Below are 19,887 nucleotides of genomic sequence, written 5' to 3'. Positions count from 1 at the left end.
AGGCCCAGAGAGAAGGAAATGAATAGTGGAATAAAGTCGTTATTTTTGTTTGTTTTTGCGCACAAAAAGTATTCTCGTCGCTTGATAAACTTAAGATTGAGCCACTGTAGTCACATGGACTACTTTGATGATGTCTGTATTACCTTTCCTGGACATGGACCGTACATACATTTTCAATGGAGGGACAGAAAGCTCTCGGACTAAATCTAAAATATCTTACACTGTGTTCCGAAGATGAACGGAGGTCTTACGGGCTTGGAACGACATGAGGGTGAGTCATTAATGACATAATTTTCATTTTTGGTTGAACTAACCCTTTAACACAACAAAACCAGTGTAGACGGTTCTAGTTTTGTTGTTTAGTATCATATTGCTATTTTGCAGTGGAGTCTGTAAAGAAAAATTTGTTTTTAAGTTTCTTCGTCCAGTGTATTTTGGTATTATCTTTATTCATTTGGAATACAGTACAATGTCACAGGTGGATACACAGATTTTGTGCACTCGGTAAACACACTTCACAAGGTGAAATGAATGTATAACGTTACATTGACCCTCCTCAGAGAGCGCAAGTTGCACTAATAAACATAAGTATGGCACATTGATTATCCACATTCAAAAATAGTTCATCCCAAACAGAAGTATTTTCAGACCTGATAGGAACACCATGTCATCACTGTAAACAATATTCTTTATGATCTGATATGAAAAACAGTATAAGGCAAAGTAAGAAACGTCACAGGACAACATTCAACACGCTTGATGTCTCAAGTATCGAAACAGGCCGAAGGACGGCCAAATACTTGTTTACATAAATTAAATGTGTGCAGAATTTGCGTGCATGTCTCTTTAGAAATACACAGAAATGTGGCTCACATTTTGAATAAAGCCTATGTCATATATATTGCCATCTCTTTAACAAAAATAATGATGCTCTACATGTACAAACATAAACATCTTGATAATTCATGTAATACAAAAAATCTGGCTATAATAAAAATGACTTCAATGCAAAATTACTACAAATCTTGGATACTAAAGTGCTCTACAGATAATAAACTACTGGTCTCTATGACTAATGAAAAAAGAGAACCATCCTTTTTTTTGCACAGTCATGTACAAACCAACATTCTCATTAAAATCCACAGTTATATGTAGTTAGCATTTGTCAACCCACATTTCCTAGTAGCTTGTCATGTATTGCTTAAATATACACTCGATATTTTCCTCCCCAGGAAACAACAAATCTCATAAAAGTGTATGCGTTTTGGATACCCTTTTTCATGATGCCAAGTAGACATGAAATACATATAATATATGCTTTAGGATATAATGTACATTATAATGAACAATATATTTTGAATGTTTCATTTGAGTCCCAATTAAATAGGGAACATAAGTTTCATGTACAGGTGTCCCCCAGTAACAAGCATAACGTGTGTCTTTTATGAGAAATGTCTCACAAAGAAGCTTTTAAACAAAATATGTGTCCTGTTGACATCAAGCAAGGCAAAATCAAGAAGGCATCTGTTTGAATTTCATTTGTCTTGGGTCTCAAGAGAAAAGTAAATAAGTCTTTGAGTTACGTAATCAAATTACTTTTTTCCAGGTAACTAGTAAAGTAACGCATTACTTTTAAATTTACAACTAAATATCTGAGTTACTTTTTCAAATAAATAACGCAAGTTAATTTGTTTTCCCATTTATTGACTGACTGACAGTTGAGAAAAACAAATGCAGCATTCCTCAAAATGAATATGTTGAATTGGATAATCGAAGGTCAGCAGCAGATTAAATACATAAAGGCCCGGTTTCACAGACAGGGCTTAGACTAAGCCAGGATTAGACCATAGATCAATTAGGACATTTAAGTAATTTTTATAAACATGCTTAGAAAAAAACATTACCGATGTGCATCTTAAAACTAAAAAGGCACTGATATATTTTTAAGATCAGTCAGTGCAAGTTTATTTCAGTGGAAACAGCTCAGACTTACATTTTAGTCTAGGACTAGTCTTAAGCGCTGTCTGTGAAACCAGGGGAAAGTATATTTGTGTAATTTAACATTTAATTATTACAGGTTTGCGTAACATTCTGAGTTTGCATTTCACTGTTTAGTTTTACCAACAAAAGTATTTCTAAAGGCTAGAGCAAGTAGAAATAGATCCTTAAGCTAAGTTAACACTACTTATAGTGTGATACATCTACAACTAAGCATTCAGCAAGGCTCTGCTTTTGTTGTCGGTCTTTAAATCTTTTCTTTTCTTTTTATGAGCAGCTATTGTGAATAATTCATTCTGTTGGATCTGATTTACCAAGCACAAATAAAACTCTGGGGCAGATGGGGTTACCAGCCAATCCGGTAATGATATAATGAGAATTTCCTTATCAGCCAAGTGCTATTCTAGACGACTTTTAAATAATAGGCTATTCTCTGGTTAAAGCGAGTGCGGCTCGGGAACATTATTAGCTTTCTCATTTCTGTTAATTAATAAGTAATCGTGCCTGTATAATGGAAGAAACCTGTACAATGTTGTCCTGTGACTCCTCTTTGACTGTCACTCGATCGCAGTGCTTGAGTGAGCGTTGAGACGTGTTTCCATCCATTGCATATTTCATTTATACCTGGACATCCAAATGTAAGAGTTTCATGGTGCTGTAACTAACAGCTAAATCAATTCATGCCCTGGGCTGAGTTGAAAACTAATGTTATGTCCTGGAAAATGCCCTTTAACAGAATGACACACTAGCTGATACATATTCAAACCCTGACATTCACATTTTAAACATTATTCACACCTTAGATACTCTGTTTCGTGATCATCAAGTCAACCTGCTCACAAACTTATGCTTCCCAGGAAAACACTGAACGACGTCACAAATGGCACATTCATATGGACATATGAACAATATATTTTGAAATAGAAGTGAAACACTGATATACCACAGTGTTTGCTGTCAGATTATATTAATACACATATTCCTTACACTGCAAACTAATAGAAACATCATGATCATCCATGTAGGTTAGGCGACAAGCTTAAATGGACATCGATTTGGTTCAGAAACAACCATTAAATAATTTCCTGATATGTCAGAAATCAAATACTCCTTTAATCCTGTGTCTTACGTAATCATTTGGTATAATTGCCTGCCAGTCGTGTCATTTCAATTCAAAAGCTCCTAATTATCATCTCAACGTGACAACTACAGTGCAAATGTTTGCAAAATGTAACAGTTACATTTGCACCGGCGAGCGCTGTTGATCATTCAGAACAGAAAGCCTGAAATGCATAGTGTATTTCAGGTGAAAAGAAAATCACTTGTATCCACATACTACAAACCTCTTAATATTGTATGTCACTAGTGGTATAGCATCACTTTTGGGTTGTTTCACGCCCCCTTTGACCATATGCAGTACTACTACAATCATCTCAGGCGTGTGCAACAGGTAAAAATCCACGATAGTTACTCGACAAACACAAGACTAACATTGCATGACATGAGCATGCCCTAAACAGCCCTTATTCTCATGCAAAGGGATCAGTATACTGGATGTAAAATGTCAGAAACGGCCTCCGCTCCATATCCAACGGGTGAGACGGGTCCTTCTCCGGAAAAATTTGTTTTGGGATCTAATATGTAGGTGAATGGATGCACAGCGGAGCTCTACTGGTGCGTCCAGGCTATTGTAAATCCATGCATCGTCATGCATTGAAGAGTAGGATCCTCGGTTGGAGATGTCCATGCGGCCAAACTCACCCAGAACTTACTGAAGAGGGAGAGAGCGGTTGAAGGGGAAACTTTTTAGAGTCCATTACAGTAGAAACTTCTTCTTTCGCTCTTTTCCTGTACTTTTCATTGAGGGTAAGACACAGTATGCGTTTACATATTTGTGTGCATTCTGTTTTGAAACTGCTGTCAAATAATAAAAAACTATGTCCAGTGGAAGCTGTAGCTCGTCTCAAAAATATTTCAGTCACCACATTTGGATTTCACGTAAATGAAATGAACTTTTCAGTTGCTCCAGTTTGTGTGTGCATGTGTGCGTTTTTTTTTTTTTTTTTTTTTGCCATTTTTTCACTGTCATATGTTGAATTGAATCTATGTTGTGAGCGGTCCATACGTTACTTCATTCCACTGCGAAGCACCTGATTGGCTGCAATGAGCATGACACTGATGATGAAAGCAATCGCGAAGGCGCAGATCAGACTCTTCCGTACGCATGTTTGCTTCACCTGCTGGGTTGGACTCTCCGCTGAAGAAACAGAGAGAAAACAAATAAGAAAATCAAGAGAAATAAGGTGGTAAGGCAAGGTTTGGAGATGCTGACTTATAAATAAATGAAAAATCTGTGAAGGTTTCAAAAGTGTTTGAAGACTCCCAGAAACCACAGCTCTGTTCCAAAACCTAGCGAGATGCCTACCTAGACAATCTTTTTAGGCAGCATACTGTAGGTAATTTCATGAAAATCCATGAAAGATGGCAGATAAAATTGTTGGAAAGGTCAATTATAATGTACATTTGTTTTGCCAAGTACTGAAAAGTAATGATAAAACGTTTAATAAAAAATAGAACTAAAAATAAATATTGAAACCAAACATTTATGTATTTGTTGTGCTCAATGAAGTGTGAGTTAGTCAAGTCTCATTCATGTTCAGTAAGAAGCACTATGATGTCACACACACTATTCGTTAAATAGTTTAGGGTCTTTGGGTTTTGAAAGATGTCTCTTATGATCACTGAGAATGCATTTGTTAGATCAAGATTGCTGCTAAAACAGAAATATTGCGAAATATTATTACAGTTTAAAATAAATTATTTCAATTTGAATAGATTTTATAATGTAATTTATTACTCCAGTCTTCAGTCACATGATCCTTCAGAAATTATTCTAATATGCTGATTTGATGTTATGCTGTTATGCTGAATGAATATTATTATCAATTATTATTATCTTTTGATAAATTTATTGCATCCTTGCTGAATAAAAGTATTAATTCACATTAAAAAAATTGTGCACTGACCCCAAACTTTTCAACAGTAGAGTATGCCTAGTTCAAGATATTAGGATTTTTGGGGGCTTCCTCCTACAAGATTCCAATTTAACCCGTTATACACCTGACATAATCAAGATGATGAAATTATGATTTTAATCAAGATGATGAAATGTTTATTTTGAAACTAATTTGTATCTCAGCCAGAGCTGTGCATTATGAAAGAAAAAAAAATCTCACTGTCAATGTCAACCTGGCAGTCCCCAGGGTTTTCGATGTGATTCTCCTCTGTCATGATGATATTCTCAATGTCCTTCATAGACAGGTGGTCACAGAAAGTGTCGTATAAGAGTCTCTTCAGCTCTTCCACAGTCAGCTTCTGCATATCACACTAAAAATAGAAACAAAACTGTATGCGATCTTCAATTGGTCTAAATACATTACTTTACTGTACATTATTGCATTCGGTTGACACTTTTATCCATAGAAGACTTACCTGGCATTAAAGGTATCCCAGACAGCAACATAGTGTCGGCCCAGATCCGGCCCGCATCTGGTACACGTGGATTCCACATGGCCCAGACATGGGCCGAATCTGGCCCGATACTATGTTGCTTTCCCTGGGAGTCAAACCCATGGCCTTGTTCACGAGTTCACACTTACAAATAATCAGATAGAGTAAAAGAGTATGCGAATTTGGTGTGTTGTCCGAGGAGAGGGCTCTGAGCTCAGAATTTGGCCCAAACCCAGAGTACTCCCCTTGTATCCCTGGCTGGGATAGGAACCAGCCGATAGTAAGGAGTTGGTGTGGTGGAGGGATGCAGAAAACTGTCGAGGAACATAATAGAGTTGGGCATGTATGTACAGGCCTTCTCTCGTGCTGATTGGATAGATAATTTGAACAGGTTCCTCCCAAGCTTCGTTAATAAAACATCATGTGTTGCTAACACCATGCTCTACTGTTTGAACCTCACAGTAGACATTTGGTCAAAACTTGATATTAAATTTGACATGCAACCAATTTCACTTCCATAATGTGACATATTTTAGAGTACAAAAGGATATTCAATATGAAAAAAAAATATATGATTTTGTCTTTCAGAGTTTAAAAGCGGTCTCCAAATGAGAGGTAATTGAAGGAGAGTCGCCAATAAGGGGTGGAACAAGTTTTGCATGCATTTCGATAACAAAAACAAGTTTATTTTCTTTAAAATAACATGTACTGATGAACTGCTGACTAAGAATGTGTAGTAAGAAAAGACAGGGTTGATTTGGATTTCATGCACACATATTAATAGCACTGAACTCATAATTACACAGAGAGACGTTTAAGAGGAAGAACCCTGTAGCTATTTGGGGTCAAACGCACTGCTAAAAAATGCACCAGCAGTGAGCTGAGATTAGAGAAACTCGCCCTTTGGGTGAATCACCATATGGCCCTTACAAATGATATTCTGCTCTTCTCTCTTGGAGACTCAGTTATAAAATCTACTAATAAATCTTACTTAAAGTCATCATGTCACATCACAATATATCGGCATTGAAGTGTATTCAGATTTGTAGGTTTTGTAACACTTTATTTTGATGGACATTATACTAAGCAACTATACTATAAACAACTAAGTAACTCTCATTTGAGTATTAGTATTAGACTGCCTGCTTAATATCTGCTAAAACTTTATTTTGATGGTCCCCCAACAGACATTTTACAAACTATAACATTGCAACTACGTCAACTTATTCTACTAACCCGAACCCGAACCCATAAACTAGTCTTTTAACAGTCTTCTAATTCTCTAACGAGAGTTACTTGACATATAGTTGCAAAGTTAAATGTCTAAAGTGGACCATCGAAATAAAGTGTAACAGTAGATTTTGCTCATGTTTAAGGATAGGAGGCCAATTCTCATAAGGTGATTCACCTATGAATTCTAACAATGCAATGTTGTGAGAACATGAACGTGAACAAACGTGAACGATGCCTAGGACAGTTGACAGCCAGCACTGCATGATCACGAAAGTTTAAGCCTTGGCAATTTAAATATTCAAGCGCAAGAAGACGCGAAAGGGAACTCAGTTCGTTACTCACGCGCTGTTTGGGAAGTTTTCTGTGCGCAAACATCCGAAGCGTGCGCCCACAAATCCGAATCTCAGAGAGCGTGCAATTAGTGAATTGAGTTCTCTTTCAAATCTTCTTGTGCTTGAACAGACATATTTAAACAAAATTATGTCAAAAGGCCAATATTGGGGAGTATCCTCGTAAACATAGTCAGTTTTGCCTAAAGTGAACATAAACAGTTGAGAAAGAAAACGCATGATGGATCCGTGCATTAGCTCTTAAAGTGACAGCAGCCTAATATTCCTGCTGCTGTCTGTGTTTTTATATTAATCAAAAGACAAAGAAAAATCACTCACTTTTCTTGACTGAATAACTTTTATAACTTTGATAAGGATTAATCCATGTTTAATTTAAACAGTGAAGACTATGTAGTGTTATTTTTTGCATTTGATTCTTCATAACTGCCTGTTTTTGCCAAAACAGTTTCTTTTCTGGTCATTTTTTTTCAGGCCCTGATTGAAAGTGTGTGTAATCTAGATGTAGTTTTGGTGTGTGACAGATGCAGCACACTTTGTGCCTGTTGTCACTTTAAATAAGAGGGAAGTGGCAAATAATCACCTTCCAGAACACAGAGTCAAAATCGGTTCCGTTGAACTTGTCAGGCATCCCGGCAGCCGTGAGTTTGGGCCCCAGGAGAGTAACAAATTCCTCAAAATCCACCTGGCCGTCTCCTAAAAAACAGACCATGAAGTATTAGATGGCTTCTAGCATGATATCAAGTTCCAATTGTTTGCTCTATGAAACAAGTATAGAAATGGATAGAAATATATTTTCTGTCAGGGTTGTGAGTTATTTAGAATTTAACTGAGAATGCCTGCATAGAAAATTCCTGCATTTGAATCAAATTTGCATTGAGAGAATGCATTCTATGTCATGTAGAATAGTAAAATGGTATAAGTAATTTCTTACGTACCTATAAACACGTTATCAAAAACAATCAAATAGAGAGGAGTTTCCCAACTTGGCGTTTGCGAACTGCTGGTGGTTCATGAGTTGATGAAAAGATAATAATTAATTCAATCCTAAAAATAAAATAAGTGAAATAAGTGAAATAAAAATGAAAGGCCCTCTCTGAGACGTTCTTTAAAGCACCGCCACTACAGCCATCAAAGCACCGCTTTCGCCTTCAATTAATTTCAAGACAACTAACTTCAAACTTCAAAACGCCTACTGTCAAACAATGTTCTCATTATCAGCCCATGCATAATCCGCTTGTCTCCATGCATTATGAGGAATATGATAGTTTGGGGCAATAAAAAGTCACAGTTGTTCAGCTTTTTTATTTGTTGAATATCTGTCAATTTTGTTTAGCATCCCTACAGTGCAGAGAAATGCATCTGATTGGTGACTCATTATTTACTATTTGAAAATTTGAATATGTCTCGAAAAGTCTTATTTTGTGGTCTAAAGAAAAAAGAAAGTCATAGGTTTGGCACAACATGAGCAAATGAGCACATGTTGATTAATCTTATTACATTTTTTTGGATGAACTATCTCTTTAACTCTTTCCCCACCATGGACAAGATGTTTCATAATATATGACACAATGCTTCCCCTGCCATTTACAAGGTTTTCCGGCAATCCATGTTTTCACTGTTATACTGTTGGTTTGGGGCTGTTATGGATCTTTTGAAATAGTACTACATCTCCAGATCCAAACACAAGTGAAGAAGATGATCTGCATAAACCGGAAGGAGCATATAGAAGATTGCTTACACAGTACACACTATAAGCTAATGTGATCATCAAACATTCAACAGCATATAAATTAAAACTGCCTAACGTTACCAAGCAAAATTAAGAGGTAAATGACTGTGCAAGCTTTGGGGGTGTTGATGGACTCGATCTACTCCATCAATGTTTTGATCATCGCTCTGAATCTGACAAATTTGCATAATGCCAGCCTATGGTATTATTCATTGGCTGTCCGCAAACAACGCCAACTTAGTACTTTGACCCGCCCTCAAACACTGTAGTTGTAGCTGAGAAGAAACATGTTGTAGCAACATGTCGTGTTGTTGACATGTCGAGAAGATGTTATGTTCTGAACTGCAAATCCATGTTGCATGCACTTCAAAAGGATGAGGACTCGCGCTCGAATTGATACAGTAAAACCGACGCCATCGTTATTGTTCACATCACTGTGTATCAAGTGCTGAGGAAGCCTCCAGAGCCGAAATTCAGATATAATGAGCGTTTCGTTTCCGATGCGTGATGTAAGCGGTAGACCAATCACAACAGATTGGGCCATCTGACCAAAGGAGGGGTTTAGAGAGACTGAATCCTTTATCGAGCTTTTTTAGACACTGTAAGAAAAGAGGTGATGGTGCAATATATATTATGAGAAAATTGAATTGTTTTTGACCTTGGATGCATGTAAACCTGTTGTAGGAGACCTTTAAAATAGCATTATATGGTCACTTTAAGCAGCCTGGTGGGAACATCAGCACACCAGCATCCCAAGCTATTCTGGTCTTTTCTCTTTGCAGTCCATTCACAGTTTGTGTAAGTGTCTCCTCACCATCCATGTCGAGTCTCTGAATGATGACCTCTAGCTCGACCTCATTGGGCATGTACCCTAGAGAACGCATGGCCATGCCGAGCTCCTGCTTTGAGATGAAGCCATTCCCATCTCGATCAAACACCTTAAACGCCTCCCGGATTTCTGAGGAAGAGAGTCACACACAGATCTGTAAGACGGTGCTTTATGCTTCCAATTTTAAAAGTATTACTCTGCAACATTGTTATAAAAGACAGATATTAAAATCATCACACCGAAGTGACTCAAAGAAAAGGGATGATTACAGTATATTGATTTTTCCCACAATAATTCACTTTCTGCTCCTTAAAAACATTCAGCAGAGCACAGCCTCTTTACTTGATGGATTTAAAACAAAGGAACAGGATGATTTCCGTTGCATTCGTATAGGCTTGTTAAAAGACGGGAAAACGCAGCAATGCATACAGTTGGTTGAGCCGACTTATTTCACCGTATATGCATTATACATCATCATTAAGTCATTTGCAATTTTCCACTTGTCACGCCATGATGCCATATTCATAATTATGAAATATGCACCACAGGCTGCAAGATATTACTATAAATCCAGATAATATATTCAATACAGAGTGTGAACAGGAGTATTCGGTATGTGCACGGCTTGCTCACTGTGCTGTAGGTTTGATAAATGGCTATTTGGACATGGGGTCCAAACAAAAAAGCACATTAACTCTATCGCTCCCCTGAGTGAAGGATATTAGGGAGGAAATATGAGAAAAATACAAGAAATTATGGCACTGCGGTCCATAACAACAGCAACAGTGTGGGCTCTATTTTGCTCATTTCAAAGCAAAACTGTTTAGCTGCAAGCAACACATTTGGATGCCCAAAAACAAGAAATGAAGTTTTAAAGAAAAACAGGATGGTTCTAAGATGCCCTATCAACCAGACGAGAGAAAATCAAACAGGATATTCAGCCTCATTTGCAGATTTTAATGATCTTCATTAACATGCTCATATCCCCCATCTTTTAAGAAGCTCAGCAAGTAGATCATTTGTGCATGCAACTTTTTTTCAACTTTTCACAGACTTTTTAGAAGTGCCATGAATGCAGTCCAATAATATTAATCCTTAACTATAAATGAAATTACAATTCTAAACAAACTTTATTAAATAATATAATACGACAAAGTATTTCAAACCATGCCAACAACCAAATGTATTAATATAATTCATGCACTGCATTTTGAAAAGAAAAATTCAAGTTTATCTGCAAATTTTAGCAAGTTCATAATTAACTGTGATTGTTTTAATAGATTTACAGAACTACAGCTGAATACTTGAACTGTAACTATTTTAAAAAAAAGTGTTAAAGAACTCATTTCAACGTTACTGAATATTGTGCAGTATGTTTAAGTGCATCAAAACATTGTAAAGTACAAATAATAGAAATTATAATCTTAAAATAATGCAGCTCAACTGCATATGTCTGAGCACACCACAAAAAATATCATTATTCAAGTCAAGTCAACTTTATTTCTATAGCGTTTCATACAATACAGATTGTTTCAAAGCAGCTTTACAGTGACACAGGAAAATGGTGATTCAGTGATGCAAACAGAATTCAATTCTGCTGTAAAACAGCTCTAAAAAGAAAATACTAAACAGTCATTAGTCAGTTGAAATCACTTGATTCAGTTCGATTCGATAACTGTAAAATACATAAATTATGAAATAAGTTCAATTAAGCTATAAATCAGCTCTGGAGAAAACAGTGATGTCATTGTCCAGCTCAGTTCAGTTCTCATCCAACAGTGTCAGTGCCAAATCATTAATATTACTGAATATTAAGTGTTCCCAACTAAGCAAGCCAGAGGCGATAGTGGCAAGGAACCCAAACTCCATCAGGTGACAGAACGGAGAAAGAAAAAAAGAAAAAGAAAACCTGGGAGAAACCAGGCTCAGTCAGGTGACTAAATCCCCTCTGACCAACGAACGAACACTGTGTGATTTTGATTATTATGAAGAACAATATAATTAAATAAAGCTTCAATCTAATAAATAATAATGTCTAAATCTAATAGTACAGAAATAGACAACATGCCTCTTGTCTAAATATATCCTTGACTGAGATAATTACTGCTATGCACTACATACTCCATACAGTGACTCAACCCATGTGACCGCAAAGGTACAGTACATGATACAAGTGTATCAGCATTTGTTTTGACTGACTGATTCACTTTTAACCTTTAGCCTTAAAATGGAGCACGTACAAGATTCGAACACTCTGACTTAAGAAGTATGCTTTTGGCCAATCATAAAGGTCTAATGGACGCCGCACTGTTTACAGAAAGCTCCACTGCTTTTTAATAGCTTTTTTAGGTAAAGATGCGCTAGATGGACATCTATGACGTTGCATTGCATCTCGTGAGAAGGGTATAGCTGCAGCCTGGAGATCTCCAGATGGGTCTGGAAGCTCCAAAACGGGGTGAGAGCTCCAAAATAGGGCGTGGCTTCCTCCAATTGACAGACAGTCACATGACAGGTCGCTGCCAACCCACCCCCATTCATTTATATAGGCATATTTATTTTTAAAGCAGAGAAGATCAGAGAAACTTGACAACTTGTCAATGACAATTGGCTGAGGCCAGAGCCAATGACGAAAGTATTTGCGCGTGGACACCCTGCCCCCTTTTGGAGGTTCTGCCCATGTCTGGAGTTCACGCCAGGTTTTGGAGTCTCCAGTCTGCAATCTCCAGTCTGCAGCTATACCTACTTGGAGAATTTTCAGCCTGTTGTGCTCGAGACCCTGCCTTCTTTTCTATTTATCAGCGCTGCGGCTTTGCAGTTGAATTCTAGGCCTATAAAACGTGTCTCGTGTTTTTAAGATCAAAAACGCGTTCTGTATGATCATCCCCTAGCTCCAACCCTGATCAAACACACCTGAGCAAGCTAATCAATGTCTTCAGGATCAATGTCTTCAGGATCACTAGAAACTCACAGCTAGGTGTGTTTGATCAGGGTTGGAGCTAAACTGTGCAGGACCGAGTTTGAGAAACCCTGCCTTACACCTATCACTCAGAACTTCTGTGACGAATTTTTTTGTCAAATTTAACAGAAAATGAAACTTAAGCGGTTCTCGTGTGTGCGAATGAAGACAACAGCGCAACATTTAAAGATTTTAAATAATTAAAGTTTAAAGTTTTTAAAGTTTAAAGATTTCTGATGACTGACATCCCAAAATTTACTGGTATTTTGGTGCTGATGTGTGAATGGTCTCTTAACGGTAAAAAGCCTGAACGTCATTGCTTATGTGAACAGCATATTTGTGTATCTACGATAAAGTCATTCTGGTAATTTCACGGTAATTTACTAGGATTACTGTGTGAAAGGGGCTAAGGCGTAATGATTACATGGCGCTATGTAGGTGTTGTTTGGAACAGAGAATCAGGCCTCTGTCACAACCAAAAACCCCATAATGATGTGTGAAATGTGGGGAATTTTGGGAAACTACCGAGGCTCAATAGTGGACTCAACAATCTTCATTGTGCAACAAAGCTTTTGGGAAACCCACCACTGCCTGTTGCTAGGCAACTGCACAACTGTTCAAACCCACTATTGTAAGGGTTGTGATTAGACCACAGCCCTTCCAGCATGATAGCGCTCGCTTGTCACAGTATATATCAAAAGTTGTACCTGCTCATAAAAATAGCACTCTCTATGAAAATAATAATGATATCTTTGAAAGCCAAGCATGCACCTAAAAATGAAGGGTTATGATTACTTTTTAACAAACAGATTTCAAAGAATTTTGAAGCTCATTATTGGGAAAGATTACAAGCCAAAAAAAAATATATATATATATATATATATATATATATACTTTAAGGTATCATATATGACTTCAAAAGACGCACAAGTAAAATGGACAACTTTTATGCTGCTGTGCATCATTTTTGGAAAAGGAAAAAGTGAACAAATGAACGTGAAATTGTCATGATACTGGAATTTTCACCTTCTGATACAATACCTTGAAAAATATTGATTAATTTTTTCATGCCAGAGGGAAAAATGCCATACATACCGTCATACAGATAATTTGTTATTATCTCATAATTTTTGATAATGTGGGTAATTTTGTTGTAATAGCTTACACACTTTATTTGGATCGATGAACTAAATTTACAATAACAAAAAAAGGCAAGTAAACAGTCAGTAATAAAATAATAACAAATAAACAAATTGCAAACAATAGCACAAATAATTACAATAGAATAAAGAGACAAATTAAATAAGTATGGCTTTAAGATTTTCAGCTGGGTCTTACAGCTTATTCAGATAAGAAATAATACAGAAATGAAAGTAATCAAATGTAAAATAACACTAAAAATTAAATACAGATTAATGCTTACAATTAAAAAGTTACTAAAGTTATTCAGTCAAGAGCAGCAAGTGATTTCTCTTTGTCTTTTTTTTTATTAATATGAAAGAGCAACAGGTTTATTAGGCTGCTGTCACTTTAAGAGAGTATGTATGGATTTAATACACTGTTACACAACATGCGTTTTCTCTCAAGTATGTTCCAAAACGAGCTGGATTTACCTGAATACTCAGCAAGATGAGCATTTTGACGTAATTTTGTATGTATTTGACCGCTTAACCGCAACAAGCAACGAAAAAGAAGTCGACTTAGTACTCGCGAGCTGTTTGAGAGGCAGCTTTATGAGAGCGCTACTTATAGATCAGTGGTGCACGTGCTTTTTGCGAGAGTGTGAAACCTGCGGGAATGACTAAATTTATGCGCAATACAAGCACTTTTCAACCAGAGCGAAGAGTGAGAGGAGGTTGGTGTGTGTCATTTCATCGTCGGAGAGAAGAGAGTGAGAACGCACAGCTGGTATGTGTATCAGTACTGCAGAAAAGGAGTAGGCCTATTGATACATATCTAATATTGATATTTCTGACAACACGAGTACTATTTCTTTTTTAAAATGTATCTTTTTTGTGTTTTGCAGAAGAAAGCAAGTCATGCAGTTTTGGAACGATAAGAGGGTGAATGAATGAAAAATTGTGCACTTTGCCATTCATGTGTGACTAGATTTTAAAGCATTCATCATTCAACTCCATCAACCAGGTAGATCTGAACAGCTTATTTTTTACTGTTTTGTTCAAAACGATCCAACAACCAATGTGCCTCGAACCACACCTGCAGTATAATTTACATAAATTACAACTTTCAGCTCATTGCACTTAGTTGCAATGTTCATAAATACACAATTAGCCTACACTTTCTTTTGTCTTTGAAGTGAAACAGAAGGTGTTTTCTGCAAATTTAGGGGCATGAGGCAACAACAACAGCACAGAGATTTTACAAGTCTTGTGAGGAACAGATAGCAATCCGATTAAGGGATTGCCACGGGTTTCCTTGGAGTGAAAAACATTTCGATTGGGGAAGTCCTTGCCAGAGCACAACATGCCGCCAGATGCTGTGCTACTGGCAATGATTTGTTGGGAAATTTCAGTTCTTTGCCAAAGTAACTTTTACCTACTATATGTATTTCTCTATTATTTCCACCACTTTATTATTATTTTTATCTCAAACCACAAAATTCATTGAAGCCTAACAGATCTCCAAAAAAGACTTTGCTAGCTCTTCTCTAAATGTGTCATTCTCTGATGTTGTTTACTTCTGAATATGTGCACTAACTTTATTGCAAAAATATTTAATAATTTACATTATATAACTGTCATCCAGTCCCTTTACACAGAACCAGTCAAAACACTGATTTTCACTAGGGAAAATATATGGATATATTATATATCCTAGTCCTGAACAAAGAGTAGCTATAGAATAGAGATTAATGAAGTTTTCTTCAAAGAAAGCTAACTAATCACTTTCCTGTGTTAACTTTCTCTTTGTGAGCCCTTTAGGGATTAAACTGCCATGACAGCCAGTCCAAATCACTGCTCAGAAAGACAGAGATAACATATCCATACTTTTTTTTCTGTCCTACAGTGAGATAACGGATGTACAGAGAAGAGTAAAACCCGTTTAAACTCCCTCTCACGTGGCATTCATATCTGATGACCATATGCTCAGGGGTTTGTCATTGCATTAAGACTATAAGAATTGGTTTCAATGTAATTATAGCGTTTCATTTTACAGCTTTCATTTTAGTAACCAAATTTTCTTCCATTAAGTCTGCTACTTAATTTTCTAAAGATCTGTTCATTAATGGTTTTGCAATTTACATCATTGCTGTTTTGTTCCAAAATAGTCCAAAAAAGTTCTGTCAACACTGTCAACCATGTGATTGAAGCAGAGGATAAGCCAAATATTCACTCTGCTCATTTCCATTTAGTGGAAATAAAAGGGGATGTTATATGGACCAAAAATTTTATACTTTTATAATTTGATCATGAGTTTGACAGCTCCGTCCGCATTTGACTGAATGAAAAAGAGCTGTTTGAACACTCTGCCTAACATCTCTTTTTGCGTTCCCGAGAAGAAAAGGTCGAACAGGTTTGAAACGACATGAGGGTGAGTAAATGATGTTCCGATTTAATTATTGTATAATCAAATCATGACATCACACTACCAACAAATCACAAAGTGTTCAGATCAAATTCTGCCATCAATACACTTTTCTGTCCGTTTGTTGTCCTGGGATTTTTTTTTATATTGAACCACTATGTTTAATCCGATTTAACCTTCCTTTTAAAAGTCCCGGGAGCTTGAAAGGGCTCGCAGGATCTCTATCATCTCAAGGCAGGGTGCTTCTAATACATGCTGAAGCCCTGTTTGATGTATGAAGGTGAGGTTGCACTTCAAAGCTGTAATGTGTTGCCACAATTCTCATATAGAGATGTTATTGAAAGAGAAAGACATGAAAGTGCATGTGTGGGGTTAAATAATGTTCAAGTCTTCAACACAAGCCTTTTTCTTTCTCTCAAACACACTTGCAAACAAATTATGCAAGGAAAACTTGAATATAATTCATTATGTATGCAATGGCTCACTCATTAGATTTTCATTTAAAGTAATTCATCATGGATGGATGGATGGATGTAGATAGATAGATAGATAGATAGATAGATAGATAGATAGATAGATAGATAGATAGATAGATAGATAGATAGATAGATAGATAGATAGATAGATAGATAGATAGATAGATAGATCTATGATAGTCAATAGTTTAATCCATTTAAAAACAGGGCCATCACTAACTTCATAAAAAAAGCATTTAATTATATTCATTCCCAGCAATACTTGACTCCAATCCCACACTTGGCAATTCCGGTCAGCTATATTCCATAATCTCTCATTTCCCTTGTGTAGATCTATCAGCTGCGTCCGTCCCCCTTCCACAACAGGCTTCCCTCAGATGAGCTCTTTATGTAAAACTCTTAAAAATCATTTTCTTCAGAGGCAGTCTCCAACTTTGTGGTTTCACAATGAGAGTGTGTCTTTATACTAGCATGTCTATGTGCATCTAACGCCTGTGTGTGTGTGTCCTCCAGACTATTTTTAAACATCTGTGGCAGGCTTAATCCATCTTGTGTGGTGAGGCGGCCCAGCCGATCTGAATATTACAGTAACCATATTTTAACAAGACTCTGGAGTATTCACATAAGCATTAAATACATCGCAGGGCCGCGGTGTCAGAGGGGGGTTCTCTCGTTTGGCAGTCTGATCCTGTAAACCTCCAGAGGAGCCTTAATCACACACGGTTTCGGGTTGTGGAAAAGCGGTTGCATTTGCCTCCCGGTCACCTGAATAAAGGCCACTAAAAATGGCAGTTAAGCTGGGAGACATTGGCAGTGAAACTCATCCTTATTCTTATCGTGCTTCACTATTATGCATAAAAGATGTTTTTGAAAATGTAGGGTCAGTGAGGATACAACACTATCAAAGCAATTTTCCAAATTCCACCATAAAATAAAGTATGATAAAAAGATTAGGTGAATTCACTAAGGATAAATTGTGTCTGCTGATGGCTCCATTTATTTGCATGCACTCTCTGCATTGTTTTATTGTCCGTTTCACTAAAATAATTATGCAAATCAAGTAACAGCAAACCGTGGCACAAAATGTGCACTAAATTCAATTTACACTGCACAATTTTTACTAAAAAATGTCCATTCTCATGAACACCAGTGTCCAGGCTGTGATCAATCTTTCTCTCCATTTTTTTTCTGTCACTATCCACTGTCTTTTGAATTAAAAAGGAGGCAAAAGTCTCCCTAAAAATTAAAGAAAAAGTTGCAAAAGTTTTATAAGCAAAAAAAAAAATAATCCCATAAACTTACAATAAAGGAGAGACCCTAGTCATATCTAGAGATGAAAATATCATTGAGACTTAAGTGTGGGATTTTTTATTTGGCCCTGAAATAACACCCTAGCAACCACCCTGAAGGCCCTAGCAACTGCATAACAAAATCCTGGCAACTATCCACAACACTCTAGCATCACAACAGTGACTGTTGCTTGGCAATCAAAACTCACATGTTCTTTAGCCACTAGCAGCACCAAAACATCTTACAAAAACCATAGACTGTAAAAAAGATGGACAATGCTCCTTCACTCTCTTCCATTGTAGAAAAGTAAAGCCGCCAATGTCTCAATATGCCGCTGACATCTTGAGCTGATTCGGGACCCGAGTCTTCGCAGTAGAGAACTCGGGACCTGAGTCTGCGCAGTAGAGAACTCGAAACACACAGTAGTGAACTCGGGACCCGAGTCTGCACAGTAGAGAACTTGGGACCTGAGTCTGCACAGTAAAGAACTCGGAACACGAGTCTGTGCAGTAGTGAACTCAGAACCACGCAGTAGTGAACTCGGGACCCGAGTCTGTGCAGTAGAGAACTCGGGACCTGAGTCTGCGCAGTAGAGAACTCGAAACACGAGTCTGCGCAGTAGTGAACTCGGTACCTGAGTCTGCACAGTAAAGAACTTGGAACACGAGTCTTCACAGTAGAGAACTCAGGACCCGAGTCTGCACAGTAGTGAACTCGGGACCCAAGTCTGCACAGTAGAGAACTCGAAACACGAGTCTGCGCAGTAGAGAACTCGAAACCCGAGTCTGCGCAGTAGAGAACTCGAAACACGAGTCTGCGCAGTAGTGAACTCGCAACCCGAGTCTGCGCAGTAGTGAAATTGGAACCCGAGTCTGCGTAGTAGTGAACTCGGAAACCTGAGTCTGCTCAGTAGAGAATTCAGAACACGAGTCTGCACAGCAGTGAACTGGGAACCCGAGTCTGCTCAGTAGAGAATTCGGAGCACGAGTCTGCGCAGTAGTGAACTTGGAACCCGAGTCTGCGTAGTAGTGAACTCGGGAACCCGAGTCTGCTCAGTAGAGAATTCGGAACACGAGTCTGCGCAGTAGTGAACTCGGAACCCGTTCACATGTTCTTCAGCCACTAGCAGCACCAAAACATCTTACAAAAACCATAGACTGTAAAAAAGATGGACAATGCACCTTCACTCTCTTCTATTGTAGAAAAGTAAAGCTGCCAATGTCCCAATGTGCCGCTGACATCTTGCGCTGATTCGGGACCCGAGTCTTCGCAGTAGTGAACTCGGAACCCGAATCTGCGCAGTAGTGAACTCGGAAACGCGCAGTAGTGAACTCGGGGACCAAGTCTGAGCAGTAAGGGAACTCGGAACCGCGCAGTAGTGAACTCGGGACCCGAGTCTACGCAGTAGAGAACTCGGGACCTGAGTCTGCGCAGTAGAGAACTCGAAACACACAGTAGTGAACTCGGGACCCGAGTCTGCGCAGTAGAGAACTCGGGACCCGAGTCTGCGCAGTAGTGAACTCGGAACCCGAGTCTGCGCAGTAGTGAACTCGGGAACCCGAGTCTGCGCAGTAGTGAACTCAGGAACCCGAGTCTGCTCAGTAGAGAATTCGGAACACGAGTCTGTGCAGTAGTGAACTCGGAACCCGAGTCTGCTCAGTAGAGAATTCGGAACACGAGTCTGTGCAGTAGTGAACTCGGAACCCGAGTCTGCTCAGTAGAGAATTCGGAACACGAGTCTGTGCAGTAGTGAACTCGGGAACCCGAGTCTGCTCAGTAGAGAATTCGGAACCCGAGTCGGCGCAGTAGTGAACTCGGGAACCCGAGTCTGCTCAGTAGAGAATTCAGAACATGAGTCTGCGCAGTAGTGAACTCGGAACATGAGTCTGTGCAGTAGTGAACTCGGAATGCGTGAAAACTCCTGCAGAATCGGTTAGTACAGTTTACTGCAGAACCACTCATTATGTCAG

At 38.1% G+C, this 19,887-nt stretch overlaps 1 protein-coding gene across 1 annotated transcript in view; it reads right to left on the bottom strand.

Moving 5' to 3' along the window:
- Positions 1 to 4,047: 4,047 nt before the first annotated feature.
- cabp7a (calcium binding protein 7a) overlaps positions 4,048 to 19,887 on the bottom strand; it is a 35,948-nt gene continuing 20,108 nt past the window's right edge. The window contains exons 2-5 of the mRNA XM_084414826.1: positions 9,635 to 9,778; positions 7,672 to 7,784; positions 5,235 to 5,385; positions 4,048 to 4,255 (exon numbers count right to left, since the gene is read on the bottom strand). Coding sequence (XP_084270952.1) covers positions 4,125 to 4,255; positions 5,235 to 5,385; positions 7,672 to 7,784; positions 9,635 to 9,778 — 539 coding nt within the window. The 3' untranslated portion in view covers positions 4,048 to 4,124. The remainder of the gene's footprint in view (positions 4,256 to 5,234; positions 5,386 to 7,671; positions 7,785 to 9,634; positions 9,779 to 19,887) is intronic.

This window comes from Rutilus rutilus (genome assembly GCF_951802725.1).
Source record: "Rutilus rutilus genome assembly, chromosome: 7".
NCBI classification, from domain to species: domain Eukaryota; kingdom Metazoa; phylum Chordata; class Actinopteri; order Cypriniformes; family Leuciscidae; genus Rutilus; species Rutilus rutilus.
Note: the sequence above shows the minus strand (reverse complement) of the source record. Positions and strands in the feature narration are given on the sequence as shown.